Source organism: Grampus griseus (assembly GCF_964374135.1).
Source record: "Grampus griseus genome assembly, chromosome: 20".
In the NCBI taxonomy this organism is placed as follows: domain Eukaryota; kingdom Metazoa; phylum Chordata; class Mammalia; order Artiodactyla; family Delphinidae; genus Grampus; species Grampus griseus.
Window position 1 is genome coordinate 25,365,580 of NC_139014.1, and position 27,524 is coordinate 25,393,103.

The window sequence follows — 27,524 nt, forward strand, 5'->3', positions numbered from 1 at the left end:
ATATATTTCTTGCTAGGTGTATATGAAATTGTTTCCCCTTTTGACTTCCTTATTAATTTTTGGCTTTATTTGTACCCACCCTCTCCCCAATCTAGATAGGTCTCCTTTTGGCTTCCTTGACACTTTTTCCTCCTAAGCCCTCTTTTTTTTAGATTGTTTTTTAATCTTTGCAGTTTTGTGTTCCTTCTCTTCTCTGGTTGTATCACAAGGCTCATTCTGAACCTTCTCTATGTATTCCCTTAGGCAGTTACCACTGATATATTCTGTTAAAGACGCCCTGCTCTTAGCACAGCACCCCCGAGTTACTCTGCTCATTTCACCTGAGGCATGTGTGTGAATTTCTTCCCAAGTTTACTTCTGTAACTCTGACTGCCAGTCCCTTTTCCTTAGCTGTCTGTTGGTCTTCCCTACTTGTTTTTCTCACTTGAAACTTAACAGAACTGAAAGCAGCATATTATTTTCCCCATCATCCCTCCAGATTCCTCTTATAAGGAGCAACACTAGTCTTTCACTTCTTCATTTTTGTTTTTTCTGAGTTTGATTCTTCATTCTTCTTTGTTCAAGTGTTGTCAGAACCTACGTAGGGTTTTCGTTTTTTAAGAAAGCATTTGTTTATTAATGGAATTTTTATAGTCGTTGTTTAGTTTTTAAAAAATTATATAAGTCTTAGGAAACATACAAGATAGAATGGTATAACAAACACGTTTACTCATCACTCAGTTTCAACAGTCATCAGTATTTTGCCAATCTTGTTTCATTTATCACCCCCACACATTTTGTTTTTTGAGGGAGCTGGAGTATTTTAAATTAAATTCCAGACCTCATATCACTTCACCAATGAGTACTTAACTTGGTATCTCTCAAAGATAAGGACTTAAAAAAAAATCACAATATATTATCAAGCCAAAATTAGGGGTAATTCCTTAACATTCAATAAAACTGAAATACTTTCAGATTTTTTCAATTGTCATTCTCTATTCTACTTTAAAGTTTATCTAAGATTGGTTTTACTTTTTTTTTTTTTTGGCGGTACCTGGGCCTCTCACTGTTGTGGCCTCTCCCGTTGCGGAGCACAGGCTCTGGACGCGCAGGCTTAGCGGCCATGGCTCACGGGCCCAGCCGCTCCGCGGCATGTGGGATCTTCCCGGACCAGGGCACGAACCCATGTCCTGTGCATCGGCAGGCGGACTCTCAACCACTGCGCCACCAGGGAAGCCCTGGTTAGAGCTTTTTGTAGAAACTTTTGTCTTCTCCAAGGTCATAGAAATCCTCTTGGTTTTCCCCTTCACGTTTATGTCTGATTTATCTCTAATTTTTGTTTATGTTGTGAGGTGTAGGAGTCAAGGCTCATTTTTGTCTCACGCAGCTATTCAGTTGACCCAGCACCATCTATTAAGATCATTTCCCCCTGCCTAGTCCATTTAACATCTCTTGGAACTCACCACTTCGTTTTTATTTTTACAGTGTTGTGGCAGTAACGGTTTAGGTCACTCTTAGCTCATCTTCATGTCCATTCTCCCAACTTCAGTCCATTATACACACAGCTGCTTGAGTAATGTTCCTCTAAATGTTCATTTTAGTTCTTTGTTCATCAAATAAAAGTGATTGTACATTGCCTATCATAAAAAATTAACTCTCCAGACCTGTTTTCAGAGTTGTATTTCCCTCATCTTCACTTCCCCCAAATCTTACCAATTACAGTGTCTGCTCCTGCCAGTATAATTTTTTCACCACCCCTAAAGTCAAATTGTTCATTTCTGTGCCTTTGCACAAGCTATCCTTTCTTTTTCTGAAGGTCTCTCCCTGGTAGTTCCTCATAACTATGCTGTTTTTGAAAATCTAGCCATAAAACCATTCTCAGAGTCTTTTGGGATCAGCCCCACCTGGTTCTGTTTTGCTTCTCATCTGTATCCTGTCAGTGTGCAGACACACAATACTCATTTCTGCTTTTACACAGTGAGTGTGCTTTTCACTTGTTTTGTGAATGCTGGTTTTTTGTTTGTTTGAGTATAAGTTATTTGAGGACAGGAAATATATTTCCTTTTTTTTTTAAAAAAAAAAAAGATGTATTTCCCCAGAGTTCTCATTACAGTGCTCCCTTATAGAGTAGGTGCTCAATTAAAATTGATTGACTGATGAAGTTATATAGTATAAGAGTTTTTTCCCCCTCCTGTTTTTGTATATCTGACCTTCACCTCATTGCCTTGTTACTATGTCCCGGGTGAAACTGACTTTTCTCTTTTCCCCTCTTTCTGTGTGTGACTTGCAGCACTGATGCGGGTGACAGCCCTGTTGGCACCACCACTGCCACCAACCTGGAACAGCCTCAGGTTATCCCCTCTCAAGGTGACCTTCTGGGGGATCTTTTAAACCTTGACCTTGGTCCCCCAGTCAATGTGCCACAGGTATCCTCCATGCAGATGGGAGCAGTGGATCTCTTGGGAGGAGGACTAGATAGTCTGGTAAGCATCTTTCTTCTTTCTTTTGGATATTTAAATTTTTTTTATTTTTAAATTTCTGGGGTTATTTTTAATTCTTGATATGCTGAAGAACTTTAAATTATTCTGCTTTTTAGAACTAGACCTTTCCTTGACGAGCAGAGCAATGTCCTTTGATAAAGGACAGGATTATTTTTTCTAGAGATGTAATTGATACTGTTCATCATTGGTATGGGATATGTCTACAAGTGTACATGATTATTTTGTTGTCCTGCCTCTGAATGGAACTTTTGATGTTTAACCAACCTAGTCACCTTTCCAGAGCTTATTATTGCTCCTGCTGCTTAACTCTGGATAGCCCCTGTAATTCCCCTTCTGACCTGAACATCATTCAGATGACCTCATAGTGATCATCCTATTTTGAGGCTTTCAGACTTTTGCCTTTTTTGTATTTTGTTGGCTTATGCCTTGTCTAATTCCAAAAGGTTCATTGGAGCCATTTGTGTTTTTATTTTAAATGTATCTTACTTATAGTTGAGAAGTACTTCTTGATTGGTTCTTTTTTCCCCTTTTCCATCCACACCCCCCCACTCCACCCTGTCATACTTCCAATTTAATTAGCTTCCAGGATTCTAATACTAAAAGGCTCCAATGTCCAGAGTATCTGTGAATATGTGCCACCAGTGGAAGCCAATTAGTTACTGTTGCTGTAAAAGATAAATGAGAAATATTAAGGATGACCTTCCATCTGTGTAGAGAAGGCCAGAAAAATAGCAGGTCTCATCACACGGCTCCCTGCAAATTAGATACTTAACTGTGGTGGAATTAGAGGGGCTTTTTTAGCTGAACACTTGAAAATAAGTTGTTCATCAACCTGATGACTATAAATATGCCCAACAAACTGATTTATTTCCCAGCATCAGAAATTGGAAGGCAATGCCATAGATACAAAAATACATATGTCTTAGAGATTACATAAACAAAACGACCTTACTTTCTGCTTCATACACTGGCATTTTCTCTTCTACTTTACGAGCAGTATTATGTCTGGGATTTATGCCAGCTGGTACAGGTACATTTACTTTTGGCTGACAGAGAGCCTAAGGAGATAGGGTTACCGTCATATCTTTGTGGGTGATGCATTTTACTAATGGAAGTCACTGCTTCCAGAGTCTATACACTGACCAAGCTCTGGACTCTAGCTAATGGTGACACAAATGAGCACTGCTTTTGTCTTCCTTGGGAATAAAAGCATTTGCTTTTCATTTTCATATCTCTAATGAATAGAGTTGACTGAATAGCTTCCTCGTGTGATATCCTGCGTTGCTGTATAACCTCCTTTATAGACTCAGGAGACTGACAAATGAATATTGAAATATTCATGGAGACTCTCAGAAATCCCTTATAAACACTGAAATAGCTCATCCTATTCTGTTGACACATGAGCTACAAGTTAAATGTTACATCCTCCCCACGGTTATGCCTTACCAACCCTGCTTATTTCCCTAGTGGTTTACGACATAGTGGACTTGCTGAACCTAAGAAGACAAAGAAATTAAGTTTGAAGGATGGAGGGGAGAAAGAGGCTCTATATTTTGATGTTGACTGGCCCAGGATTCTGTCGTCTTGTTTCTTAACCCACTTTAGCATGGAAGGGAAAGAAACATGTTATTTCCATTTGGCTTTGTATCAGCTCTTGCTGGCCCTTAAAACTAGTGAGTTTTCTCCTTATATTTTACACAGCTAATCCAGTCATGTGTCAGAATTCTGGCAAGTTTACATCAGATAGAAAAACAATTAGAACTTTCTCAGATTGTAGTAGCCCAAGTCACACATGGGCCTTTTTTCATTTTCTTTTTTTGCAAAGGATATTCTCTTTGGGGTGGAGAATAAATTGTTTTTATAATTGGATTTCAAAATATTATACAGCCTTTGCTAGGTAGGCCCAGTAATGTTTCTGTGTAACTCTAAATTTTAGCTTATTCTGACTTTGGGATTTAAAATGGTATAATTGGCGTTATAGCCCCAGAAAGTGTTTACATGCAGGTTTCTTCAGCTTATTCTGTGATATAAATATGTCCCAGAAATCAAAATGAGGAGTAGAAGCCCTTCTTTTTGCTTTGGATCTGTATGTAGTTAAATATATATCACTCAAAGAACCAAGATTCCTTTTAAGAGAATATCACAAGGAAGAGGCCTAAATCTGGCTGTGTGAATGACGAGTTTCTGTGGCAGCAGTAGTCTATGCCAGTTTTAAAATGCTTTTATTGTTCTTACGTAAATTATCTAATTTAAAGAGGAAAATCGTTCTCAAAGTTTTTACTTAGTCTATACAGAGAGTGCTGTTTCTTGAATGAATTGTTGCCTTACAGCAGTGCTTCTCAAGCTAATGTGTACATAAATCAACTGGAGATCTTGAACAAGACAGATTCTTGTTGCTCTGGGGTGAGACCTAGGAGTTTGCATTTCTAACAAACACCCAGGTCTGTAGACCACATTTTGCATAGTAAAGACATAGAGTATCTGTGATCACTGTGAACCAGTTCACTTTAGTGTTTGAATAGCTGTTGGTAAACCCAGATGCCTTGTTCTCTTGGCTTCAGTAGTAAACACACTCCTGGAAAGGGGGCTCCTACTCTGCCTCAGATTGAGAGAGGGCAAGAAACTCTTGAAATTATTTTGTTAAAGGTCTGTCTTTCACTCTCTAGGAAGAAGAATGTTGCTGGGTGTGGTAGAATTTGACCCAGGTCCCCATTTAAAATATGGCCTGGATTAGAGTTATGTGATTGTCTGGCAAGCAGCACTTAGGTTACGTGGTGTTCATCTCAGAACAGCTCTCAGCAGCGTTTTTGCTGCTTTTATCACTGGTTTCTAACAGAACCTTACCCATAGAGGTCAGTGGTGTGCTGCTAATGAAGCGTGGCAGCTACTAACCTTTTATTTCAAGCTTTGTGGTTCTCAACTCTAGCTGCATAACTGGTATTTAAAAATATATATTGTCAGCGTTTGGACCCAACCCTAGAGCAATTAAATGGAATTTCTGGGAGACAGGACCTTAGACATTGGTATTTTTTTTAAAAAATCGAAGTTATTTTAATTTTGCAGCCAAGACTGAGAATATTGGGCCAAATGAAGCTCCAGGTGAAGTTAGGTAGAGATGTTACAAAATTGATCTTTAAACCAAGGCAGTGATTTCCACAGAAGAATTATATTTTGGTGAGCCCCTGGCACCGCCTACAAAACAGACCTCTCTGACTTTACCTTTGTTCTGCCTCCTACCCCTCCACACCCTCACCCCCTGACCCCAGGACATTTTCCTGTTGTGATTTGCTGTTAGGTGATCCAGCCTACCAAAAATTGACCAAGAGTTGAATTTGACCGATTTAGATTTAGTTGCTCATTCCCAGGGTTCTTCTCACCCTTGTTCATGTTCCATAATTGGAGACTGAAAATTGTCTTGTATTTTGGATTATCTACCCATTTTCTGTTCCTCTGTTTTAAAACTTGATATTCACTAGAGGATAATATTACTCTTCCATTTTCACATCCTGGTGACCCTCCCATTAGATCTTGTTTGCCCTCTTTCATCATTGCACTTGTGAAGTTTTGAGATTTAGTGAACTGTGACTTTTCTAGAACTGTCATTCAGGAAATACTTATCAATTTATTTATTCATTATTATTATTTGTCACAAGCTACCTGAAGGCTCCAGCCTTCTTCCATCAATAATCGTGACTCATATATAACAACTGTGATTCTTGAACCAAAGAGAGTGAAGTAGGTATATTGCTATGATGTAAAACACACACACACACGTGCACACCATTCCCAGGTGACTCTTAGATGGTGTTTTTCGTTGTTTGGTTTTTTGTTTGTTTTTGGAGACAAGTACCTTTGAAAATCACTGATGTAGGCAGACCTTCAGATTTGTAAAAATGATGCTTCTTCATCACAAAACTCAAATCAAAATGGATTTCCTACATACTCTTCACTTTCCTCCTTAGTTTTTGCTTGCCCTTTAGTGTATTCTCTTTTGCCTAAATGTAGATAGTTTCCTTCTCCTGTTAGTGTAAACTTAACTGTCACCTTGATGTGGAATGAATTCAGGTAATGAAACTCTGATCTGTGTATAGAGCAATATAGTATACTATTTAAATGTTATTGGGGTTTTTGTTTCTTTGTTTTAGAAGCAGTACAGGTGTCTTTTTACGCCCCTGCTACCAAATCTAAGAAACTGCTCATCTTGGGTAGTGTGACATTTCTGACGGTGGTGCAGATCCTTCTGGTTTGGTGTAGTGTGAGAGGTGACCTGGCAGCCAGTATGTAAATCTTGCATACATGTTATAAAGATATACCATCTGCTAATGAGTCTGACATCGCTGAGGATCGCTAGAGTAATAATTGAATCTCAGTTATTTGTTGCCATTACTTTCAGACTGTCAACAGACTGTCAGGCCTTGGCTAAATTACGGCCTTCTGTTTATCCAAGGTGCTGTGCATTATTCTATTTAGAAAAATGGTGCTATTGTGCATCAAGAATAGAAAGGAAGCATTATCCAGAGTGCCCTTTCTGTGTGCTGACGAAGGGTTTCCTGCCAGAGATATGTGCTTCAGTGTGCCCAGCTAGGATGGAGTAGAAGAGAGGAGAAACTGCCTTCTCCTGACTCCAGTGTATGTTTTTCAGAACCTCCTACCCTGTTTCTTACAGGTTTTTACCTTCCAGATATTTCAGCTCATGAACTATTGTAGTAATGATTTTGAGGGTTTTTTTAGCCCGTGGGAAATCCATTGTACATACTAGTTTTGCATCTTCATATCTCTTCCTCTGGAAAAGAGTTGCTGTGATTTAAGAGCTTAACTTTTAGAGTTGGTAGTCTTGTGAAGACAGTTTTGTAAGTTGTAGCCTAATTTTGCCTGGTAAATTCTTCAGTGGCTCTTGTAACCACTGTCTTTTTTATCAATGCATAGATTTAGTGAAGGCTGGCCTCAGGCAGTGTTGGGTATAATTACCAAATACTGAGTGCCTATTTCTGTGCCAGTCTCTGTGCTAGAACTTTTATAATTCCTAATCCTCAAAATAAGTCTGCAAGGTAATTGGCATTGGGTCCCATTTTACAAAAAAACTGAAGGTTGCATAGCAAGTAAGACTCAGAGTCAGGATTTTGAACCCAGACTTCTTCAAAACTTTAAAGTTTATACGCACTTTTCCACTGTCCTGTGATTCCTCCAGTTTTTTTGTTATTGTCATTTTCCAGAATAGAATTCAGTCTCACTTAACTTTGGTCCTTCTCAGACTAGGGTACACAGTCTCTGGAGTACACAGCAGAGTACAGGGTGCATTTGAAGCTGCAGGATAAACCTGGTTCATCATCTTGCAGTGTCAGTCTTACTTGATGGTAAGGAATGTAAACACACTGTATTACAGCTTAGAATGTAAAATTGCATGAATGTTTAAGATAAAACACAAGGCTTGTTTGCCCTAGGCCTCTCCATGCTATACCTCCCAGATGCCCTGTGTGTGAGTTTGGGCTAGCTTATCATTAGGAGGCACTTGAAAGTTTGAGAAAGACTTTAGAATTTTATTCATTAATGAGGAGAGGGATTGGATAAGTTTACACATCTGTCTCGCAGCAAAAGGAATAAGATTGCTTTCAGGTAGAGCCACAAAATCCTGTGTTCCCATCTATGTGGTGGTGAATTGTGATATAAAGCAAGTACTTTCAAGGCAAATAAATGATGCACAGGACATTCTTGTGCTGAAAACTGGCAATCAAAACCACTCAGACAATACATTTCCTTTCTAGAAAGATCTTTGGCCTTGGGGTGGGGTCACTTTTTCCCCTAATTGGTTGTATTCATATGTGTTGGCAGTGTTGATGCAGATATGGTGCTCTAAGTCAGTTGGGAAAACAGTTTTGTCAGCCTTCTGTCCATTTTGTGATAATTTTCACCAATAAAATGATTCATTTCCAAATTGTCTCCCCAAGAAATAATACTGCCATAATGGTGCTTATATGGAAATGCATTCACTCAGTAAATATTTGAGTGCTTATTCCTTGTCAGGCTCTATTCTATGTACTGGGAATATAGTTGTGGTGAGTCCTTACAAACATACATTCTAGTGAGGGGAGACGAATGACAAACAAGTACATAGGTAGTAATTACTGCAAAGGAAAATGAGACAGGATGCAGAGCTTCTCCTGTGGATTTTTACTGCCTTGAACATTGAGTTATATCTGACCTAAGAGACCAACAGTGGCCATTCTAAGGACTTTCTGTCACATTCTATTCCCTGTCCCATCTCAGGAAGTAATCTATTATATCTCCCTATTTTTCCGTTGATGTAAGACTTTTTTCCCTTCAAGTTAAGGAGTCTTCTGATGATTTTGTATGATCTCAACTCATTTATGCTATTCCACATGAAGTCTATTCTCACCATGAGTTTGTCTAATAGCTTTTGCATGGTTACCTATTCTTTTCACCAATTTGATTAGTTATATTTTATGGTGCTTTTCTAAATAGCTTTTTGAAGATTAAATTAAAATTTGTAGCCCAGCAGTTGGAAAACCATACTTTTACCTAGAAGATAGTGTGTGCCTTCTAAAATCTAAAAGCTAATAGGAAAAACACAGACTGATGTTTCTGACACCAGTAGGATTTTGGTATAAGTTTTGTTTGTGATCGGAATCATTATGTACTATTTTTACATCATTCTGTTTTGACTCCTAACTAGCAGAGCTATATGACCTGACTCCCTTCAATTAAATCAGTTCTGGAAAGTGTCAAATAAAGGAGGTGATAATTCTAGACAGGAGCAAAGAAATGTGTGAGCTTAAGATCTACACCTCTAATTAAGAGAATGTCTTCAGATACTCAGCTCCAGTTTCAGAAGCAGACAGGTATATTTTAGACTGGTCAGATGGACCTCAAAGGGGCTAGCTAACCCAGAGCAGTGATTGTGAACATTTGTGGGGGGGTTGGGTTTTTGCATTTAATTTTATTTTTATTTGTTTATTTATTTTTGGCTGCATTGGGTCTTTGTTGCTGCGCAGGGACTTTCTCTAGTTGTGGCGAGTGGGGGCTGCTCTTCGTTGTGCTACACGGGCTTTTCACTGCGGTGGCTTCTCTTGTTGCGGAGCACGGGCTCCAGGCGTGCGGGCTTCAGTAGTTGTGGCACTTGGGCTCAGTAGTTGTAGCTCGCGGGCTGTAGAGCGCAGGCTCAGTAGTTGTGGCACACGCGCTTAGTTGCTCCGTGGCATGTGGGATCTTCCCGGACCAGGGATTGAACCCATGTCCCCTGCATTGGCAGGCGGGTTCTTAACCACTGCACCACCAGGGAAATCCCATGTAGGGTTTTTTGTTGTTGTTGTTCTTGTTTTGTTTTCGGTCTGCTTGGTGGCCATGTCAAGGCTTTTCCTTTTCTTGGAGTCAGGCAGACTTGGTCCCTTACAGAACCTCAGTCTTGAGTTCTTTCTCTGTACTTCTGCTTTTGTAGCATGTTGCCATTGGATGAAGGTATTTCCTTTTGGTATGCAGACTCAGCTCTCAAACTTTTGACTCAACCTGGTTCTGCAGCAGAGCTCATGCAACCGTGCTGAAATTCCCTTAGCCCATAAAATAAGTCACCATGAAATCACTACTTTCCATCCAATTACTGAATGAACAGTGCAGCGACACATCTCCCTAGTTCCACATGAACTGAACCTATTTCAGCACTTCTTCAGGCATGATAAAGCACCCACTCTGTGTGGCAGTAGCGAAATGTTAATGTTATTCTTAGTGCCGTTTAATGTGATTTAGATTGGGGGCTGGGGAATCTTGACCACTAGCAGAAATTTTAGACTTGGGTATCAGCTATGGACCTGTAGGAAAATTCTGCTCAGTTTTCAGCATTTGAAGTGTTCTTTTCCTGAAATTGGCACCTCTCCTTCATCTTCCTATATCCTGATTTAGTTGGTCTGTAGTTGACATTATTTCCTTCGTGGAGAAAATAGCGGCCTCATTAAGGCAGTCCTGGGATTAACGGGAAATGGACAGCTCCAAAAGACACTTAAAACGTACACAGTATTTTGACACCTAAGATTGAGATTAAAGCCATGCCTTATGCCTCTGGCACTTTTCACTCACCTCTCCCAGCTTACTGGATAATAGATATCACTGAAATTTTACTAGTCCAGTTTGACTGATTTTGTACCCTACCTGATTAGTAAGTATTACCGAACAGATGAATCTTGTCTGACTCCAGATGATATCAGCAACTGAACTGAAATGGTTAGTGGCTAGTTCAGGCCAACATGACAACGACATTACTGTGTTCTGTTAAGCTTTCTTGCCTTCCCCGCCCCCTCCTCGATTAATATCTGCATCATCCTGCTTGTCCCTGTAGATAGGAGAGGCCCTTACTGGGGAATTGGCTCCCATCCTTGCTAACATCTCCCTGTTAGTTACTCTTGCCCAACACTGTGCTGTCACCTGTGTCATATTTTCAGAGAGGAAGATGATAACCTCCCTTAGAAACTTTTCAGTCAAAAGGAAAGATGCTGAATAAAGTCTGAGTAAGCTATAGTTCTGCTAGTTAGAAAACATATTGAAATTGTCCTTCCTTTTGCTCTCTGGACATAGCACAGTTATGTGAACCTTTATATTTCTGGCTGCATGTCTCTAACACCCTTTGGATTCTGTCTCTGTAAGATCAAGAGTTCTTGATTGTGGGTTGCAGCTGAGTTGTATTTGATAAGCTGAACATAAACAAAGGAGTATCAGAATTACTTTTTAGTTTCTCTTACATGTTTTTGAATAAAATTGACAAGCAGCATGGTGGGGGGGAGGGGGTGGGAGTACATTTAGATCCTGTCCAGCTAAGATAATATTCATATAATACTCATGTATAATAAGAATGAAATCTAAGAAAATAAGGGCTATAAATGGGCTTTATTTCCTTTGGAAATAACACCACTAGTGAGTGCCTTTTCTCAATGCCTTTTATTGAATGTAGCATATTTGATAATACTGTCATTTCTCTTCCAGTGTGTTTTTTCTTTCTTGCCGTCGAGTGCCAACAAAGCCCATAAAGAATTCCATCTCTTTCAAGCTTCAGTTGTGACATAGGCCAGAAGGGAGGAGAGTGGCTGGGGGGAGGATGTGTAAGCCCATCAGAAAGTCATAAAACTAAATCAAAACCAGCATCAGGACAAGTGAGACATTCTGCATCATACCCTTCCTTAGAAAGGGTTTTTCTTGGACTTCCCTGGTGGCACAGTGGTTAAGAATCCTCCTGCCAATGCAGGGGACACAGGTTCGCGCCCTGGCCCGGGAAGATCCCACATACCGCAGAGCAACTAAGCCCATGTACCACAACTACTGAGCCTGGGCTCTAGAGCCCGTGAGCCACAACTACTGAAGCCCGTGTGTCTAGAGCCCGTGTGCCTAGAGCCCGTGCTCCATAACAAGAGGAGCCACCACAATGAGAAGCCTGCGCACCACAAGGAAGACCCAACGCAGCCAAAAATTTATTTATTTATTTATTAAAAATAAATAAATGGGGTTTTCTTTCTTCTTAAGTTCTAGCTTCCTTTTCAATTCAGGAGTTAGTGCCAAAGTAATTCCTGAGCATATATTCTTGTCTGATTCCAGATCATAGTTAATTCTCTAAGGCAGTGATTTTCAACCTTGTCTGTACATTAGAATCACTAGGGCAGCTTTTTAAAATTCTGATGTCCAGGCTACAACTCAGAACAATTAAATCACCATGGCTGGGATTGAGACTCGGGCATCAGTACTTCTAAAAATCCCCCTCCTCCCCACAGTTATACACACGCAGGTGGTTTATTCCATTGTGTGTCTAAGGTTGAAAACCATAGTTAATAGAACACAATTGAAGTAGTTATTAGTAATCTTAGAAAGATTGAATCTTACTCTAAGAAACCTCCAGGTTTTTGTGATGGAGGAATTGAAAACTAAAGACTTAACCATAATCAGTTTGCCTTTGCAAACTTATTTTCTTTGACTTTTTTTTTTTTAACACATATCTACCCTGTGCTCCAGTCTAATTAGGCTACTACTCCTTCTTCCTTTTTTTTTTAAAAAAAGTATTTATTTATTTATTTATTTGGCTACACAGGATCTTCATTGCCGCATGCGGGATCTTCGTTGCGGCATGTGGGATCTTCGTTGCGGCATGAGGGAATCTTTTAGTTGTGGTGTGCGAGATCTTTAGTTGCGGCATGCAAACTCTTAGTTGCAGCATGCGGGATCTAGTCCCTGACCAGGGATCGAACCTGGATCCCCTGCATTGGGAGCATGGAGTCCTAGCCACTGGACCACCAGGGAAGTCCCTACTCATCCTTCTTGATCATGCTTTTATTCCTACTTCTTAACCTTTGTTCAGGCTATTTGAGAAATAACCTCCCCCATTTTTGCATTCTATAATTTCACACTACCATGTCTTTGAAGCTTCTTTTCATTATCCTTCAGCCAAAAGGAGGCTCTTCTATTCAGAACTTTCTTTTTTTGCTTTAGTATATTCTGTATGGTTTTTGCATTCGTGTTTTGTTTTTTTGCCAGTTTGCAAAGCCTGGATCTTGTTCATCTATTGTTTTCCCCTCATTGCCCGGCATCTTTATAGTCCCCATAGTACCTTATGTCCAGCAGATGTGAGTGTGTGTTTGAATAAAAGGAATCTCATGCTTTTCAGATGTCATGCTATGGATGTGTGTTATTCTAGAAACAGGGAGAAGGTAGGTGTGTAATATCTTTTCTGTTTGCTGTCATTCTTTTCCAGTTACTCGAATTCTTGGTTGTGATGACCTTTTTATCTGTATGCCTGTGATTTCTCGCCCCACGTCCAACCAGTAAATAGTCTTCAGGAACCAGACTTTGCAAATGTTGGTTCTTTGAGGTTTGGAGTGTTCTGTAGCTTAGTGCAGAACATGCTTATTTATGCCAGTTATGAAACGCCTGGAGTTTTTGTTCTGTCGTGGTGGAAATAAGTCCCATTATTTTTCAGTATATATATTATTTTTGAGATTTTGGCAACCCAGTTTTATTTATCTGTCCATTGAGAAGGTAATAAATCCCCTCTCTCAAATCCTGAAGACAAATACAGTTGTTGTTGTTGTTGTTTTTAACACAACCACAGCCTAGAGCTCTCCAAGTTTCTACCACTAAATGACAGACAATAAAGGAAACAGTGTTTTGTAAAGCATACAAGGCATTTGGTGATTCAGAGGGGAATGTTAGATGCACAGTGAGAACTAGGGAAGTAGCAGTATAGAATCGTAGCACAAAAGCGTATTGTTTGCTTTCTGAACAGTACCATTAGTTGTGGATATGTGTGTTTTATGTTTCTTCATGCTAGCTATTTTCAGCTTCAGTTCTTCTTTAATGCTTTTGTCCTGGAATTCAGGGTGAATTATATCAGAGCCCTGACGGGAAAAAGAGGCAGAAGTAAGACCATGTGGAATTATTTTCCTGTCACCTAGCTAATTGCATTAGTCTAATTCTCCAATAGTTAGCATCCTTTTAAATGATCTACTCCAGATAAATCACAGCATTTCTGCGTAGCTGTGTTGACTGTGGGAGAGATTTGAGGAATTGCATGCCTTCGCATTTCCTGCCCAGATAGGATATCTTCCTAACCCAGCCGTTTGCTTTCTTAGGAGAGTTCTAAACTCTAAAAATCGCTCTTGTTCAAGCTATAATTTTTGAAGCTTGAAATTGCAGCTCATTACTGGTTTGGTTCCCACTTACTCAGTGGGGCGGCAAGTTTTGTAGTTCAAAACATATTTTAGTTTTTCTTTTTTTTCCCCCCCTTAAATTTCCTTTTAAAGAAAAAATAAAACATATTCAGGACATTACGACTTAGAGATATAGCTTCTTGGAATATGTAAACTCTTTAAATCCTGTTTGGGTTTGTGCCTATGTACCCCAGTGGAAAGATTGGATCTGAAACATCCCTGAGATGTCCCAGCTCCGTCTTCTTTCCACGTTTTCTCAAAACTCCCACACACCATCACTTCCCCTACTCAGTTCCCCTAGGTTATATTTCTTTGCAATCTAGAATTTCTTTAGGCTTTGGGAGTCAAGTTGAATAGCATGTATTCCCCGCAACTTGGTAGAGCAATTTACAGATTCTGTATGGGCATCTAGTACTTAGCTAAATGAACTCTACCTTTCTCTCCTCTCTCTCCTTTCTCTCTTTCAGCTTGGCAGTGACCTTGGCGGGGGCATTGGAGGAAGTCCGGCAGTAAGTGCCATCGGTTTTTTTCACCGTGGGATGCACTGCCCCCTGTTTGATGCCTTTCCTATGCACACGTTCTCAGACCAGCCACTGCTGCTATCTAGCCCTGTACACCAGAACCTCTGTAGCAGTGTATGAAGAGTAGAAAGTAGCATAGGGTTACTTGGATTCTTTGGGACCATACACCACATGTGGTGTAGGGGTCTCTTTAGGGATTGGCGCTCTGGTGTCTACAGAGTTCTTTGTCTTCCTGACATTAAAGGGCTAAAGGAAATGGAACCTCCCATCTTGACGAGAGAATACTCTTTTCTGTCGTCTAGAAAGAGCTTGAGCGTCAGCTGGACTCAGAGTGAGACTCTCCTCGTACGTGAGTTAGGGGGGTGTGAGTATCCATCTCCCCCAGGAGAGTTTCCTACTAGATATTTATGCCTAAATGCGGAAATAAGACTTGCCTGGGCCCAAGTGGAAATGGAACTGCTGTCTAAGTTGGATGCTTCTCCTTCTTCCTATAGAAACAGATTCCCCCTTCATTAGGGTACCTGTAGGCCTTTTGCACAGAATCATGGAAGCTAAAATTGGAAACAAACATAAAAAACTTTGGATCACTGTGTTCCTGATCCTACTGATGACTCTCTTGATAGAACTTCTAAAGAGTGTGTGTATCTTTTCAATGATGAAAAATAACCATGATGATTTGAAGGACAAAGAATATACGAATTAAACGCCTAAGAATATTGGAATTATGGTGTGTTCTTATTGATTTATCAATACTATTAAAATATATAGCAACATTTTAAGGACTATTAATGAATTCTTCCTGATCTCCCTGCTCCCCTTCCCTTTTATTCCCTGCAGGTGGGACAGTCCTTCATCCCATCATCAGTGCCTGCAACCTTTGCTCCTTCACCTACTCCTGCTGTGGTCAGCAGTGGTCTGAATGACCTATTTGAACTCTCCACGGGGATAGGCATGGCACCTGGTGGATATGTGGCTCCTAAGGCTGTAAGTAAAACAACACTTTCTTAGTGGACAGGACCTGAATTATTTAGCATCTGACATTTGTGTTACTCTCACTGATAATAAATCCAAGGTTGGGGCTCTTTCTCTAGAGGATTTACGAGGAGGATGAAAGGCGGCCTTACACCTAGCAATAAGAAGCACCATAGCATCCTTATTAACCATTTGTATAATTAGACTTAAAATTGGAAATACTAAGCATTTAGTATTTGTTCTCTAGTTTAGAAATATTGCCTAGCTTGTCAACACTGGAGTCAGTCTAGTGTAGATGTGATATACAGAGCAACAGCAGGAGGAGGAAGACATAATAGAGAAGTAACATTTTACTTTGCATTCTTTCCACTCCTTTTTCCATTGGTACTGCATATGGATTCTAGAGTGCCATTGCTCAGATTTGGTTTCCATGCATTTTACTACACCTTTTTAGAGTTTTGATTTAGGTTAGTGTCATTGGTGTCCCTCTAGTCTCAGCCTCACTTGATGTCATGCTCAGATTAAAATTCAAAAGGGGAAGGGGAAACTTCCTGTCAATGAAGCATATTTCGGCCCTTGGGAATAGTGCCTTCCAGGCTAAGCTAGGTTTCTTTTAATTTTGCCTTTCTGAGGGGCAGCATGCCTGGTTGCTTTCTGAATTCTCTGCCTGCTCAACCAGCTCAGTGTGGGGGATCTCTAATGCAGATAGTAAACCAGTTGTCCATCCCAGGAGTCTTGTCTTTGTGTACACACCCATTACGTAGAGTAACCAGAAATGTGATTCAAAACTGAGCTATAGTGTTTTGGCACAGCTTAGTAGCTTTGTTGTAAGGTTACTGCATTGGATATTATCCCCACACACTTTTAATTGATTAAGAGATTATGCAACGTACTTGTTTACTAACATTACAGTAATACCTAGAAATGACAAATTTAAATAATGTAGAAAGATCAGGTGGAAAATTAAGTTTCCCTCTGTCCCCACTTCCCCATAAATAGTCACTATTAACTTTTTCTGTGTCCTCTCAGAAGAAAGAAAGATCATGCATATACCTGTATGTTTGTATCCTTTAAATACTGTCAGTGGGATATACTGTTTTGCACCTTGTTTTTTCTCTACCACAGTCTTTTGAATGGCTGTATCCACTTTATTGATGTGTGCCACAACGTATTTAATCTTTCTCCTGGTGATGGACATTTAGGTTATTCATCTAGTCCTATCCCCACCCCCTTTTTTGTTATTATGATGTTACCATGAACATTCTTGTTTATGTGTATCATGGTATATTTTTGTAAGCATATCTATAGGATAAACTTGGAATGTGCTTGATCATTTAAGCATTAAAAATAGACATTACAGGGGCTTCCCTGGTGGAGCAGTGGTTGAGAGTCCGCCTGCCGATGCAGGGGACACGGGTTCGTGCCCCGGTCCGGGGGGATCCCACATGCCGTGGAGCCGCTAGGCCCGTGAGCCATGGCCTCTGAGCCTGCATGTCCGGAGCCTGTGCTCCGCAGTGGGAGAGGCCACAGCAGTGAGAGGCCCTCGTACCGCAAAAAAGAAAAAGACATTACAGGGACTTCCCCGGTGGTCCAGTGGTAAAGAATTCGCCTTCCAATGCATGGGTCGTAGGTTCGATCCTTGGTTGGGGAACTAAGATCCCATATGCCACCGGGCAGCTAATCCCACGCACCACAGCTACTGAGCCTGCATGCAACAACTACTGAGCCCGCGCACCTCAACTAGAGAGCCCATGTGCCACAAACTACAGAGCCCATGCGCTCTGGAGCCTGTGCTCCACAACGAGAGAGAGATCAACACACCACAACTAGACAGAAGCCCACGTGCCACAGCGAAGAGCCTGTGCAGCAACAAAAAGATCCTGCTTGTCGCAACGAAGTTCCTGTGTGCTGCAACTAAGACCCAACGCAGACAAAAATAAAACAATAAATTATTTTTTTAAAATAAGACATTATCAGCTTACCCTCCAAAAAGGTGACATCAAATTGTGTTCTCCAAAGCAGAATGTAATATTGCCAGATTCCTTATATTCTCCTTCACTGAGTATTACTGACTTTTTGAATTTTTGACCCTCTGATGAAAAATAGTATCTTGTACTATTAAATAGTGTCATTTTCTTCTTTTCTTTTTCCTTTTTTTCCTGTAATGTGGTTGAGTATATTCTCATGTTTACTAGCCACCCACTGACTAATGGGTATTCTGTCTTTAGTCAGGACAGTTCATGAATTCCTGTTGGTTTATATATATATATATATGTAAACTGGTACACTCCAGGAGTATCACAGATTCTGGGGCCAGAGGTGGGTCACGAATGAATTATATAGAGAAAATAGGCATTCAGATTACTTAAACGACATCTGAATACTTACTATTTCCCAGAGACTATAATGAGAGTTAAAAATATACATAAGACATGGTCCTTGCCCTTAACAGATTACTGATAAGGAATTTGGTAATGATTTTTAAAAGTCTTCAAATATTGTAAACATGCGATTTTCATTAGATCAGTTTTTTGCCCTTTTAAGCCTTTTACCAAAGCTACTAACCAAAGAAACCCCATGTTATGCTCATTGGAATTTCTCCTTTCGCCATGGTTACCCATAGACTATTTTGGGGTTTGTTTTTCTTTGTTTGTTTGTTTTTGGCTTTGGTTTTGGGTTGGGTTTTTGTTTTGTTTGCTTGGGGTTTTTTTGTTTGTTTTTTTGATTTTTGGTGGGTTCTTTTTGGTTCTTAAATAGTTGAGAATGATCTCAAAATTCAGCAAATATGACTTTATCCAGGGCCTTTTGCATTTGGCTTGGTATTTATGGTATAAAAATCACCTTAGTTGCCTAAGGAAGTGAAATCTTAATTTCATCTTTATTCAGAAGCGTCCTGTCTGGTTTCATTGGGCTTTATACTGTGTTTCAGGTCTGGCTGCCTGCAGTAAAGGCTAAGGGCCTGGAGATTTCGGGAACATTTACTCACCGCCAAGGGCACATCTATATGGAAATGAACTTCACCAACAAAGCTTTGCAGCACATGACAGACTTTGCAATTCAGTTTAACAAGAATAGGTAAGAAATCTGAGTTCCCCAGCTCGATCCTGAGACAGCAGTGTACTTTGTGTCCAACAAGAGAGTGTTCTATTTAGCAGTGGGTAAAAACTCTTGTGTTGGCAGATGTTTGATGTAGAGTGAGTGGAGGCTGTTGCACATCTGTTCAGTGGTCAGCTTCAACACTGGAGGCTCTAGGGAATTTTGCTGGGAAAACTCATCCATATGGAATAAGAAAACTGTCTTTGCCATTATAATCATACCTTTTCTATAATGTTTCGTAAATGAAATCACGTAGTATGGAGTCTTTTGCATTTGGTTTCTTTCACTTAGCATAACGCTTTGAGACGTTTCAGCAGTCTGTTCTGTTTTACTGAGTAGGACTCCGTCGATGCTTATACCGTGATTTGTTTACACTTTCACCAGTTGGTGGAACTGGGGATTGTTTCCAGTTTTATCTTTTTTGACTAAAGCTCCTGTGAATATTCATGTACAGGTCTTTGTGTGGATATATGTTTTCATTTTTCCTGGATAAATACCTAGCAGTGGTATTGCTGGGTCATATGGTAATAAGTGTGAATGTTCCAGCTGTTCCATACTCTTACCAATGCCAGCCATGCTTATACATGTATAGTAGTATCTCATTTTAACTTGAATTTCCCTAATGACTAGTGATATTGAGCATTCTTTTCATAATCTTATTGACCATTCTTATATCTTCTTTGGTGAAGTATCTGCTCAAATTGTTCCTTTTTCTTTTTAATTGTCTTATTATCAAGTAATAAAGTTTTTTATATATTCTGGATACAAGTCCTTTGTCAGATATGTCTTGCAAATATTTTCTCCCAGTCTGTGGCTTGCCTTATTTTCTTAACAGTATTTTTCAAAGAACAAGTTTTTTATTTTTTGTTTTATTTATTTATTTTTTTTAGGGAGATTGCAATTGACACATATACACTGTTGTTTTTTTTTTTTTTGGCTGCATGGGGTCTTCGTTGCTGCGTGCCATCTTTCTCTAGTTGCCGTGAGCAGAGGCTACTACTCTTCGTTGAGGTGTGCAGGCTTCTCATTGCAGTGGCTTCTCTTGTTGCGGAGCATGGGCTCTAGGCACGCGGGCTTCAATAGTTGTGGCATGTGGCTCAGTAGTTGTGGCTCTCAGGCTCTAGAGCGCAGGCTCAGTAGTTGTGGCTCACGGGCTTAGTTGCTCCGCAGCATGTGGGATCTTCCTGGACCAGGGATTGATTGAACCTGTGTCCCCTGCATTGGCAGGAGGATTCTTAACCACTGCGCCACCAGGGAAGCCCAAGTTTTTTATTTAAATAAAGTTTACTTTACAATTTTTTCCTTTTAATGTCTTTTGCTTTTTGTGTTCTGTTTAACAAATCTTTGCCTGACCCACAGTTACAATTTTTTTAAAATGTTTTTAATAGAAGTGTTAATAGATTTAGCTCCTACCTTTACCTTTTAGAATTCACTTTGAGGTACTTTTGGTGAGATAATATGTGTAAAGTAAGAGTCAAAGTAAACTTTTTTTCCGTAGTAAGTCTTGAAGTCAGATAGTATAAACCCTCCTACTATGTGTGTTCTTTTTCAAAAATTGTTTTGGAAATCCTAGGTCTTTTGCCTGCTGGAATTTTGCTTGAGAGTGCAGTGAATGTGCAGATCAGTTTGAGGAAGAATTGGCATCAAACAATATTGAGTCTTCTAATCCATTAGCATAGCATGTCTCCCCATTTATCTAGGTCATCCTTAACTTCTCTCTGCAGTGTTTTATAAATTTTCGTGTACAGATCTTGCACATCTTTTGTCACATTTAAGTGCCTTATAGTTTTGATGTTATAGTAAGAAGCATATTTTAGTTTTTGAGTGTTGCTAGTATATAGAAATACAACTGATTTTTGTACATTGAACTTGTATCTTGAAACTTCATTAAACTTACTTATTAGTTCTAGTAGCCTTTTTTTTAGATTCCTTATGTTTTTCCACATAGATAAATAATGAGAGCAAGATCAAAAGGGCAAAAGGGTTTTCTGATCCATAAACGTTGATACCAAAATGAGTGATGTGTCTACTCAAAATCATTTCTTTATTGCATTTGGGACTCTAAAGTGTAGTTTATCTACAAAAAGGAAAATGTTTCTTCTGCTAGTCTGTGACTCTTGAAATTGATACTACCTATATAAACTCAATAATTATTTTATAAATATTAAAATCCCATCTTCCTTCCTGAGGCTCATTAGAACATAAATTCATTATAAATTTATATCATTAAGTTGTTTATTTGTTATACCTATGGGCCTACTTTTCCCTTTCTGCTCCATCTTTTTAAAATTGTATTCTTATGTTTCTGAGACATAAGACATGTCCGTCTTCCCTCATATATTTTTGGGTTTTTTTGTAACTTCAGACTCAGGCTTTTCCCATCTCTTTACTATTCTTGTATTATTATTAGGCAGGCTTCTCTGAGAAGTCAAACTGGTGGGTACTCACTGCCTGCCTTAGGTGAAGAAAGTGGCCAGATTTGAGTCTGCAGTTTATCCTTTGGGGTGTTGTTTGGAATGTTTAAGCCAATCAACTCTGCTTTACTTAGACTGGCTCTTTCCCAGTGATCGTATCCTGTGTAAGTAAATAAAGAAGAAAGAAAATGAGAGTTACCAGTAAATCATCCTCTGGTCTGATCAGGCAGGTTATCAAGCAAGTGAAATAATATCATTATACTTTACAGGGTGGGTATTCTTAAGTGTTCTTTCTCCCAAAGATTATCTAAAGGAAGATGTATAAGAAAAAGATGCTTATCAAACCTGTCCCTCTAGTGGCATGATAAACATAAGAAACTTTCAGAATCAGAGCATTAGCAAACCAGTTCTGTGCTTATGAATGTTTTCTCCTTCCTCAAATCTTCTTAATGGAAAAAAGAGGTTATGTTGTAACTAGTGTTACAGCAAATTAGAATTTGTTTCCTTCAAATGGAGTAAAAAGCCATCGAAACCTAAAGACGTGACTAAATCCTGCCTCCTGATTAACCTCTGGGGTTTCTTCATCCTCTCTCCTAGCTTTGGTGTCATCCCCAGCACTCCTCTGGCCATCCATACACCACTGATGCCAAACCAGAGCATTGATGTCTCCCTGCCTCTCAACACCTTGGGCCCAGTCATGAAGATGGAGCCTCTGAACAACCTGCAGGTTAGACTTTTACTTCACTCAGGGGGTGCAGGTTTATGTGTTGCCAATGTTATCTGTAAAGCAACCCCTCTCTTTCTTATATTAGATTTGGTCATGGAATAGGGTTTGAAATAAATCTGTGGAGAAGACTTTTATTTTTCATTAAAAATACACACAGAAGTCACTCATTGACACAAAGTTATTTTCTTTTTACTCAACAAACAAACGTTTCAAGGTGTTATGTACAAACTTTTTTCTTTCTTAAGACTTTCATAGGGAATTTGAATGTCACAAGAATAGATTTCAGTAGAGCTGTGTGGAGGTCATTTTGAACACACAGCTATAAATAGTTGGGTTATCTGTATTTAAATATAAGTGTGTGGTAAGTGTAGCAGCATCTTAGAGAAGCTCAGAACTTTATGAAGTTTATAAGAGCCTCTCCATCTTGAAAATATTGAATTTTTAGAATGCTTAAGGTCCTAGCTTAGAGTATCGTTTCGTTTTCACCACTTTGAATTTCTCTTGAAATTTAAGCCTTCTGGGGTTCAAGCAACGTGAAGGCAGAGTAGTAAGCATGTAAGCTGAAGCTGTAGCAACCCTCAAGGGATAAAATACAGATATAAGCCCAAGAAGTTGAGGGTTTTAATGCTCACAAGGACAGAAGAGACCACCTTGGGCTGACCTGAGATGGGGAACTGTAACTGATCCCTGTACAAAGCTGAGACCCTGGAAGGGCAAGTCCCTCAATGAAAGGGGAACTAGAAAAAGATTTCCACAGGGGCAAGTGATGAGAGAGTTCTCTTTGACCTGGGTTCTGGGCGACCTCTTGTGAGAAATCCAGGGCCCGAATTTATACTGTGTACGTGAAGAATTCTCCAAACCAGTAAATTAATGTAAAATTGGACCAGAACTGGTGAAACCCAGGGTACCTGGCAGAAGCAAATGCAAAACGGCCTTTATGCAATGGTTTTGAACTTTAAGGCCATCAGGGCTCCCATCTGAGAAGAAAATCTCTACTGAAAGTCAGCTCACAATTTAACCAAAAAAAAAAAAAAAAAAACAAGAGGGAAAGGTGCACTGTGACTGACAGTCAGTCAGAAGATGCAACAAAGAGGATTGCTATCCCCTTCTATCGAGAACTTGAAATGATAGAATAGTATGAATGAGACTATAAAATATGTTTCAAATGATGAGCAAAAAATTTCAGCCTTCCACTTTCCAATCAAGACAGGTGGGATCCCATTGCTCAATCTCCTGGAAATACCAGTGTGGGATACTAGTACTTATGGTGAGACATCAGCAATAAAATTACTTAGAGTTGAAAGTAACATTCTCCAAGAGTTTAAGTGCCAGTGCACCAAGCCTGCTTGCCAGTTGACTAACTACCTTGCTGCCTCAGCAGTTGACTGCTTCTTTCTCAGCAAAGGGTGTAATGATTTAGAGTGACAATGAGTGAGTCACAATATAACTTGGCTCAGTCTAGAAGAACAAAACAAGGATTTCTGTGCAGAAGGAATTGGCTCTGTTGCTATAATGAGACTAATGTGTTAAGGGGCTTTTCCAGCACAGAATCCTAAAAGAAACTAACTAACTCAAATTTACATCTCCTCTCTTTTCATTGAAATCTAACCTCCTGTTGGCCCACAGAGCCTCAAGCCAAATATTTGAGGACAGTCAGCATGGGTGTGAGAATGCTTTACTTTAGAATTAGGAAAGGGAATTTGGGTCACAGAAATGAGGGCAAATTTCCTACTCTTAAAACCAAAAGGAAACAGTAAATAAATAAATGTCAGTTTACTTCCCTATTTGCATTTCCATTTCACATTCAGTGAAATGAACATCCCAAATAGGAACCCTCATAAAAGAAATTGAATCTTAGTCCAAACCCCTCCCTCAAAAGTATTGTTATGATATTAGGACTAGCAAGTTTTCATTTTCACAAACGTGACATTATAAAAAGCAATCTTAAAAATTTTCTATCTAAGCAGAATGTAATGAAGCAGTTTCCATCTGTAGTCAACTATCGATTCTCCATGTTTTCCCCATGGATTCTTTTCTTGCAGGGATGTCATAATAATGGCTATTTTCTCATTAATTGGTATTGCCCAATGGAGAAGATAAGCAAAAACTTGCAAAGAGGTGAAGTCTCTTTCCCCGCTGTGAGCAGCTCTATTTAATGTCTGCTAGTGCAAGGTGAAGCTAATGACTAGCTTAAAGTGCTGGGCTGCTTCAGATCTCAGCTTCCATTCTGCTCTTGTCCTAGTATGAACAAAAAGAATCAGATCTTAACTTCAACAAGCTTAGACCATAAAGATGCAGATAAAGCCAGGTAAAGGTTGATTGGCATTTAAATGTTATGCGAACATAATGTTTAAATTCAAGAGCTCATGCAGGAAAAATTAGTACTTTTCTAGTACTCCAGACCATAAAATCAGGAAAGAAAAAATGGGGGTTTAGGAAATGAAATTTTGAAAGCAGTGTGAGTTTTAGCTATTTTGGCTAAATTGATATCAACGTAGGACAGATAAATCAAACCTAGTCGCCAAAACTGTAATGTAACATTTAGTACAAAAACCTTTCATTAAAAACATAGTCAAACTACTTATTGGCTTATAGTCTTTTTGAAACATTATTGAAAGACACTGTTCCCTCTTAAAATGTAAAATAGGTTATACCTTAGATACTTACTAGAAATTTGAACCTAGAAAATTTTTTCAGCTGTACTAATAATGTTGGTTGTAAAAGCCTTTGTGAATTCAACGTAACAATATTACACAAAGTAAAGCTTAGCTTGCCTCCGTTGGGAGCTTCTCTTGAGTTTATTTATATCATATAATTATATTCCTTAAAAAGAAAAGAGAATTGATCCCCTCTATTTAAATAAAACAAAAACCTTAACAAATGTCTAAATGAATTTTCTCTGAGTTTTCTCCAACTTTGATATCCTCGTTTTTCATATCATCTGTGTCAGTTGCTTAGAAACATTTTCCCAATATACTCCTTCAAACTTGCTACCTGGCAGCTGACTGCTTCTTCAAGTCAGTGTCTGCAAAAAGACAGTAGAACAATGATATAACACGTGTTCATCCCAATCTTTGTATAGATGCTGTAGTGTTCTCACAGCTGCTTGGCCTCGTTTTTCACCAGGCTATAAACTCTTGTGAGAAAATGGATAGCACCGTTCTTTCAAATTTTAATTTTATCGGGATTATAAAAATACAATTTAGAGTCAACTAGTTCTGTAGTTAAAGAAAAACGCAGTCCCCAGCCTTCTCTCACCACTTATGGCCGTCATCTACATACATATTTCCAATCCTCCTGTTTTCCTGATAGAGCTGTCTTAGAATTTGCTTTCATCAGTGTTCATTGTTTATGTTGTTATGATTATATATACTCCTCATAGCTGAGCTATATAGTGTGATTATTTTTTTCTCCATAAAATTTTTATAAGTAATTAGATATTTACACATTAATACCTGTCTTTTTGTTTAATTTTTTTCTTTTTAATGAGATCAGTTTATGGATTATAGTATGGGACAGATTGGGAAGGTGCCAGGACCTATAGTGATGAGCTTCCCAGGAATAGACCAACAAACAGACAGGAGTAGCCCAGACAGAAGGACAGGGAAACAAAGCCAAATGGGTAAGAGGCCTAGGCCCAGCCTCAGCAGCTGTGTCTGGCCTCCAGATCCAGCTCTGCCCTGGGGACCTGGGGGATGAGCACGGCTGGCAGGGGCCTCAGTTCTTGTAGGGCCCCCTCTCCTCACTCTCTCCTACCCTCACCAGCAGGCTGGGACCTTTGACGGGTGTTGTTTCTGGGGCTAGGGAATGGTTGGTCTGGAGTCAGGGGCAGAGGGTCAAGGCTCTTGGAGGCTCCCTGGGGAGGTAGAGGCCTGGGTAGTATGGGGATAGCAGCAGCACTGGGGGGAATCTGATCAGGCAATAGGCGCCTGGGGTGGGGCACCGCTCAGCAGGGCCCCTGTATCTAGGGCAGGCCCCCCACCCTGCCCACCACACCAACATGGTGCAAGAAATAAAGTTTCAAGTAGTAAGTCAGTGTCAGGTAGGAGATCTGGGGGCTGGCAGACAGGGGCTTGAGAGAGGCCCCAGTCGGCCCACCAAGTGTTCTCAGTGGGCTCCAGCTATATCAAGTCTGTCTGTGTGCACTGGAGTAGGGACCTGGCCCCTGTGTCCACGTAGGGGCTCAGCCCTTCAGACCAGTGCCAAAGCCTGCTCAGTGGGGCAGAAGCAGGGCAGCATGGTGCCTACAGCATCCACGATGGCTGCCAGGTGCTCGTCCTGTGCCTGGGGCCCAAAGAGCTGCCTGAAGTCTGCCAGGCGCAGCAAGTACTCAAGGCTGTGGCCAGAGAAGCCTCGGCAGGCCAGGATCTGCGTAGCGATGGCCTCCTCAGGCGCAGGGCCCAGGTAACCAGGGTTCTGCGGGGTGGCCACGTAGGCCAGTGCCTTGAGTGGTTGGTCAGGGGCATCTTGAGGGCAGAAGGTGACTTCCTTGGTATCATAGCTACCAAGCACTGCCTCCCACACGTTCAAGTACCTCAGGGCCTCATTGACCTGCTCACCTTGCACCTGGTACGCCACACCCCAAGTGCAGCCCTCACGATCTTCAGGGAGGGTCACCACACGACCAGGCATCTTGTCGCTGCCCCAATGGAAGGTGTCTCCCCGTCAGAGGCGGCCGCTGTAGCAGTGCATGAAGCCCACACAGCTGTCGCTGTAGGTGAAGTCGGGCCTCCACACCAGGGAGCCATACCCGGAAATCCACAGCGCTTGGGGGCCGCCGTCGTCCTGGGGGGTGGGGTGTTCTGGGCTGCCAACTCCTGCTTCACGGTGCCGGCCACAGGACGGGCCCGGGCCGCCTCCAGGGCTGGTCTCCGGTGCAGGCATGGCAGGACCGACAGACGTACCCACCTGGCCTGGCACTGCTTGGCCGCTCTTGTTTGTTTAATTTTTTGTGTTAACTGTAATTCATTCCCAAATTGCAGTGAGATCAGACCCTTCAAGATAGTCTTAATCGGTTTCACTTTCTTATAGTCTCCTTTTGGAGTCTTTTGACTGTGTCAGTCTGAACTGACTTCCTTCAACACCTGGAACTGTCATCCTGGGATCTCCCTTCATAATAGCCTTGGGGATTCATTCCCTTTGCCTGTCTGGTATGTTGGGTCTCCTATTGTATTTTTCTCTCCTTGGTTTACTCCTTCATTTTGATGAAAAACATCCTCTAGTAGCTTCCTAAGAATAAGTATGTAGAGAATAAAGTTTTTGAGACTTCACATGTTTTAAAATGTCTTTTTTATCTTCACACTTGTCTGATGGTTTCTGTATATCATTCTAGGTTAGGAAAATAATTTACTTCCTAGTCTGAAGCCATTCTGATTGTTGATCCTTTTCTATGCCATGTTCTTTCTCAGTGAAAGCTTGTACGATCCTTTCTTTATCCTCCATGTTGTGAAATTTCACAGTGATGTGCCTTGGTGTGTGTGTCTCTTTTCACACACTTTACTAGGTACTTTTTGGGCTCTTTCAATGTAGAAACTTGTATCCTTCAGTTCTGGGAGTTTTTCTTTTTTATAGATGTCCCTCCATTTTCTCTGTCTCTCTTATTGGAAGTCTTGCTATTTGAA

At 40.3% G+C, this 27,524-nt stretch overlaps 1 protein-coding gene and 1 pseudogene across 6 annotated transcripts in view; one reads left to right on the forward strand and one right to left on the reverse strand.

The window, feature by feature from the left end:
• Window positions 1–27,524, forward strand: part of AP2B1 (adaptor related protein complex 2 subunit beta 1) — a 123,253-nt gene that overhangs the window by 61,133 nt on the left and 34,596 nt on the right. For 4 of the 5 annotated variants that reach the window (XM_082678211.1, XM_082678207.1, XM_082678209.1 and 1 more), the window contains 5 exons: window positions 2,270–2,462; window positions 14,641–14,682; window positions 15,532–15,678; window positions 18,596–18,741; window positions 21,774–21,903. In XM_082678211.1, coding sequence (XP_082534337.1) covers window positions 2,270–2,462; window positions 14,641–14,682; window positions 15,532–15,678; window positions 18,596–18,741; window positions 21,774–21,903 — 658 coding nt within the window. The remainder of the gene's footprint in view (window positions 1–2,269; window positions 2,463–14,640; window positions 14,683–15,531; window positions 15,679–18,595; window positions 18,742–21,773; window positions 21,904–27,524) is intronic. The other variant, XM_082678210.1, reaches the window with a different exon arrangement.
• On the reverse strand, window positions 26,095–27,000 carry LOC309837873 (glutathione-specific gamma-glutamylcyclotransferase 1-like; annotated as a pseudogene). Its single transcript has 2 exons — window positions 26,976–27,000; window positions 26,095–26,767 (listed from the first exon to the last, which is right to left on the reverse strand). The product of its transcript is annotated as a glutathione-specific gamma-glutamylcyclotransferase 1-like (transcript).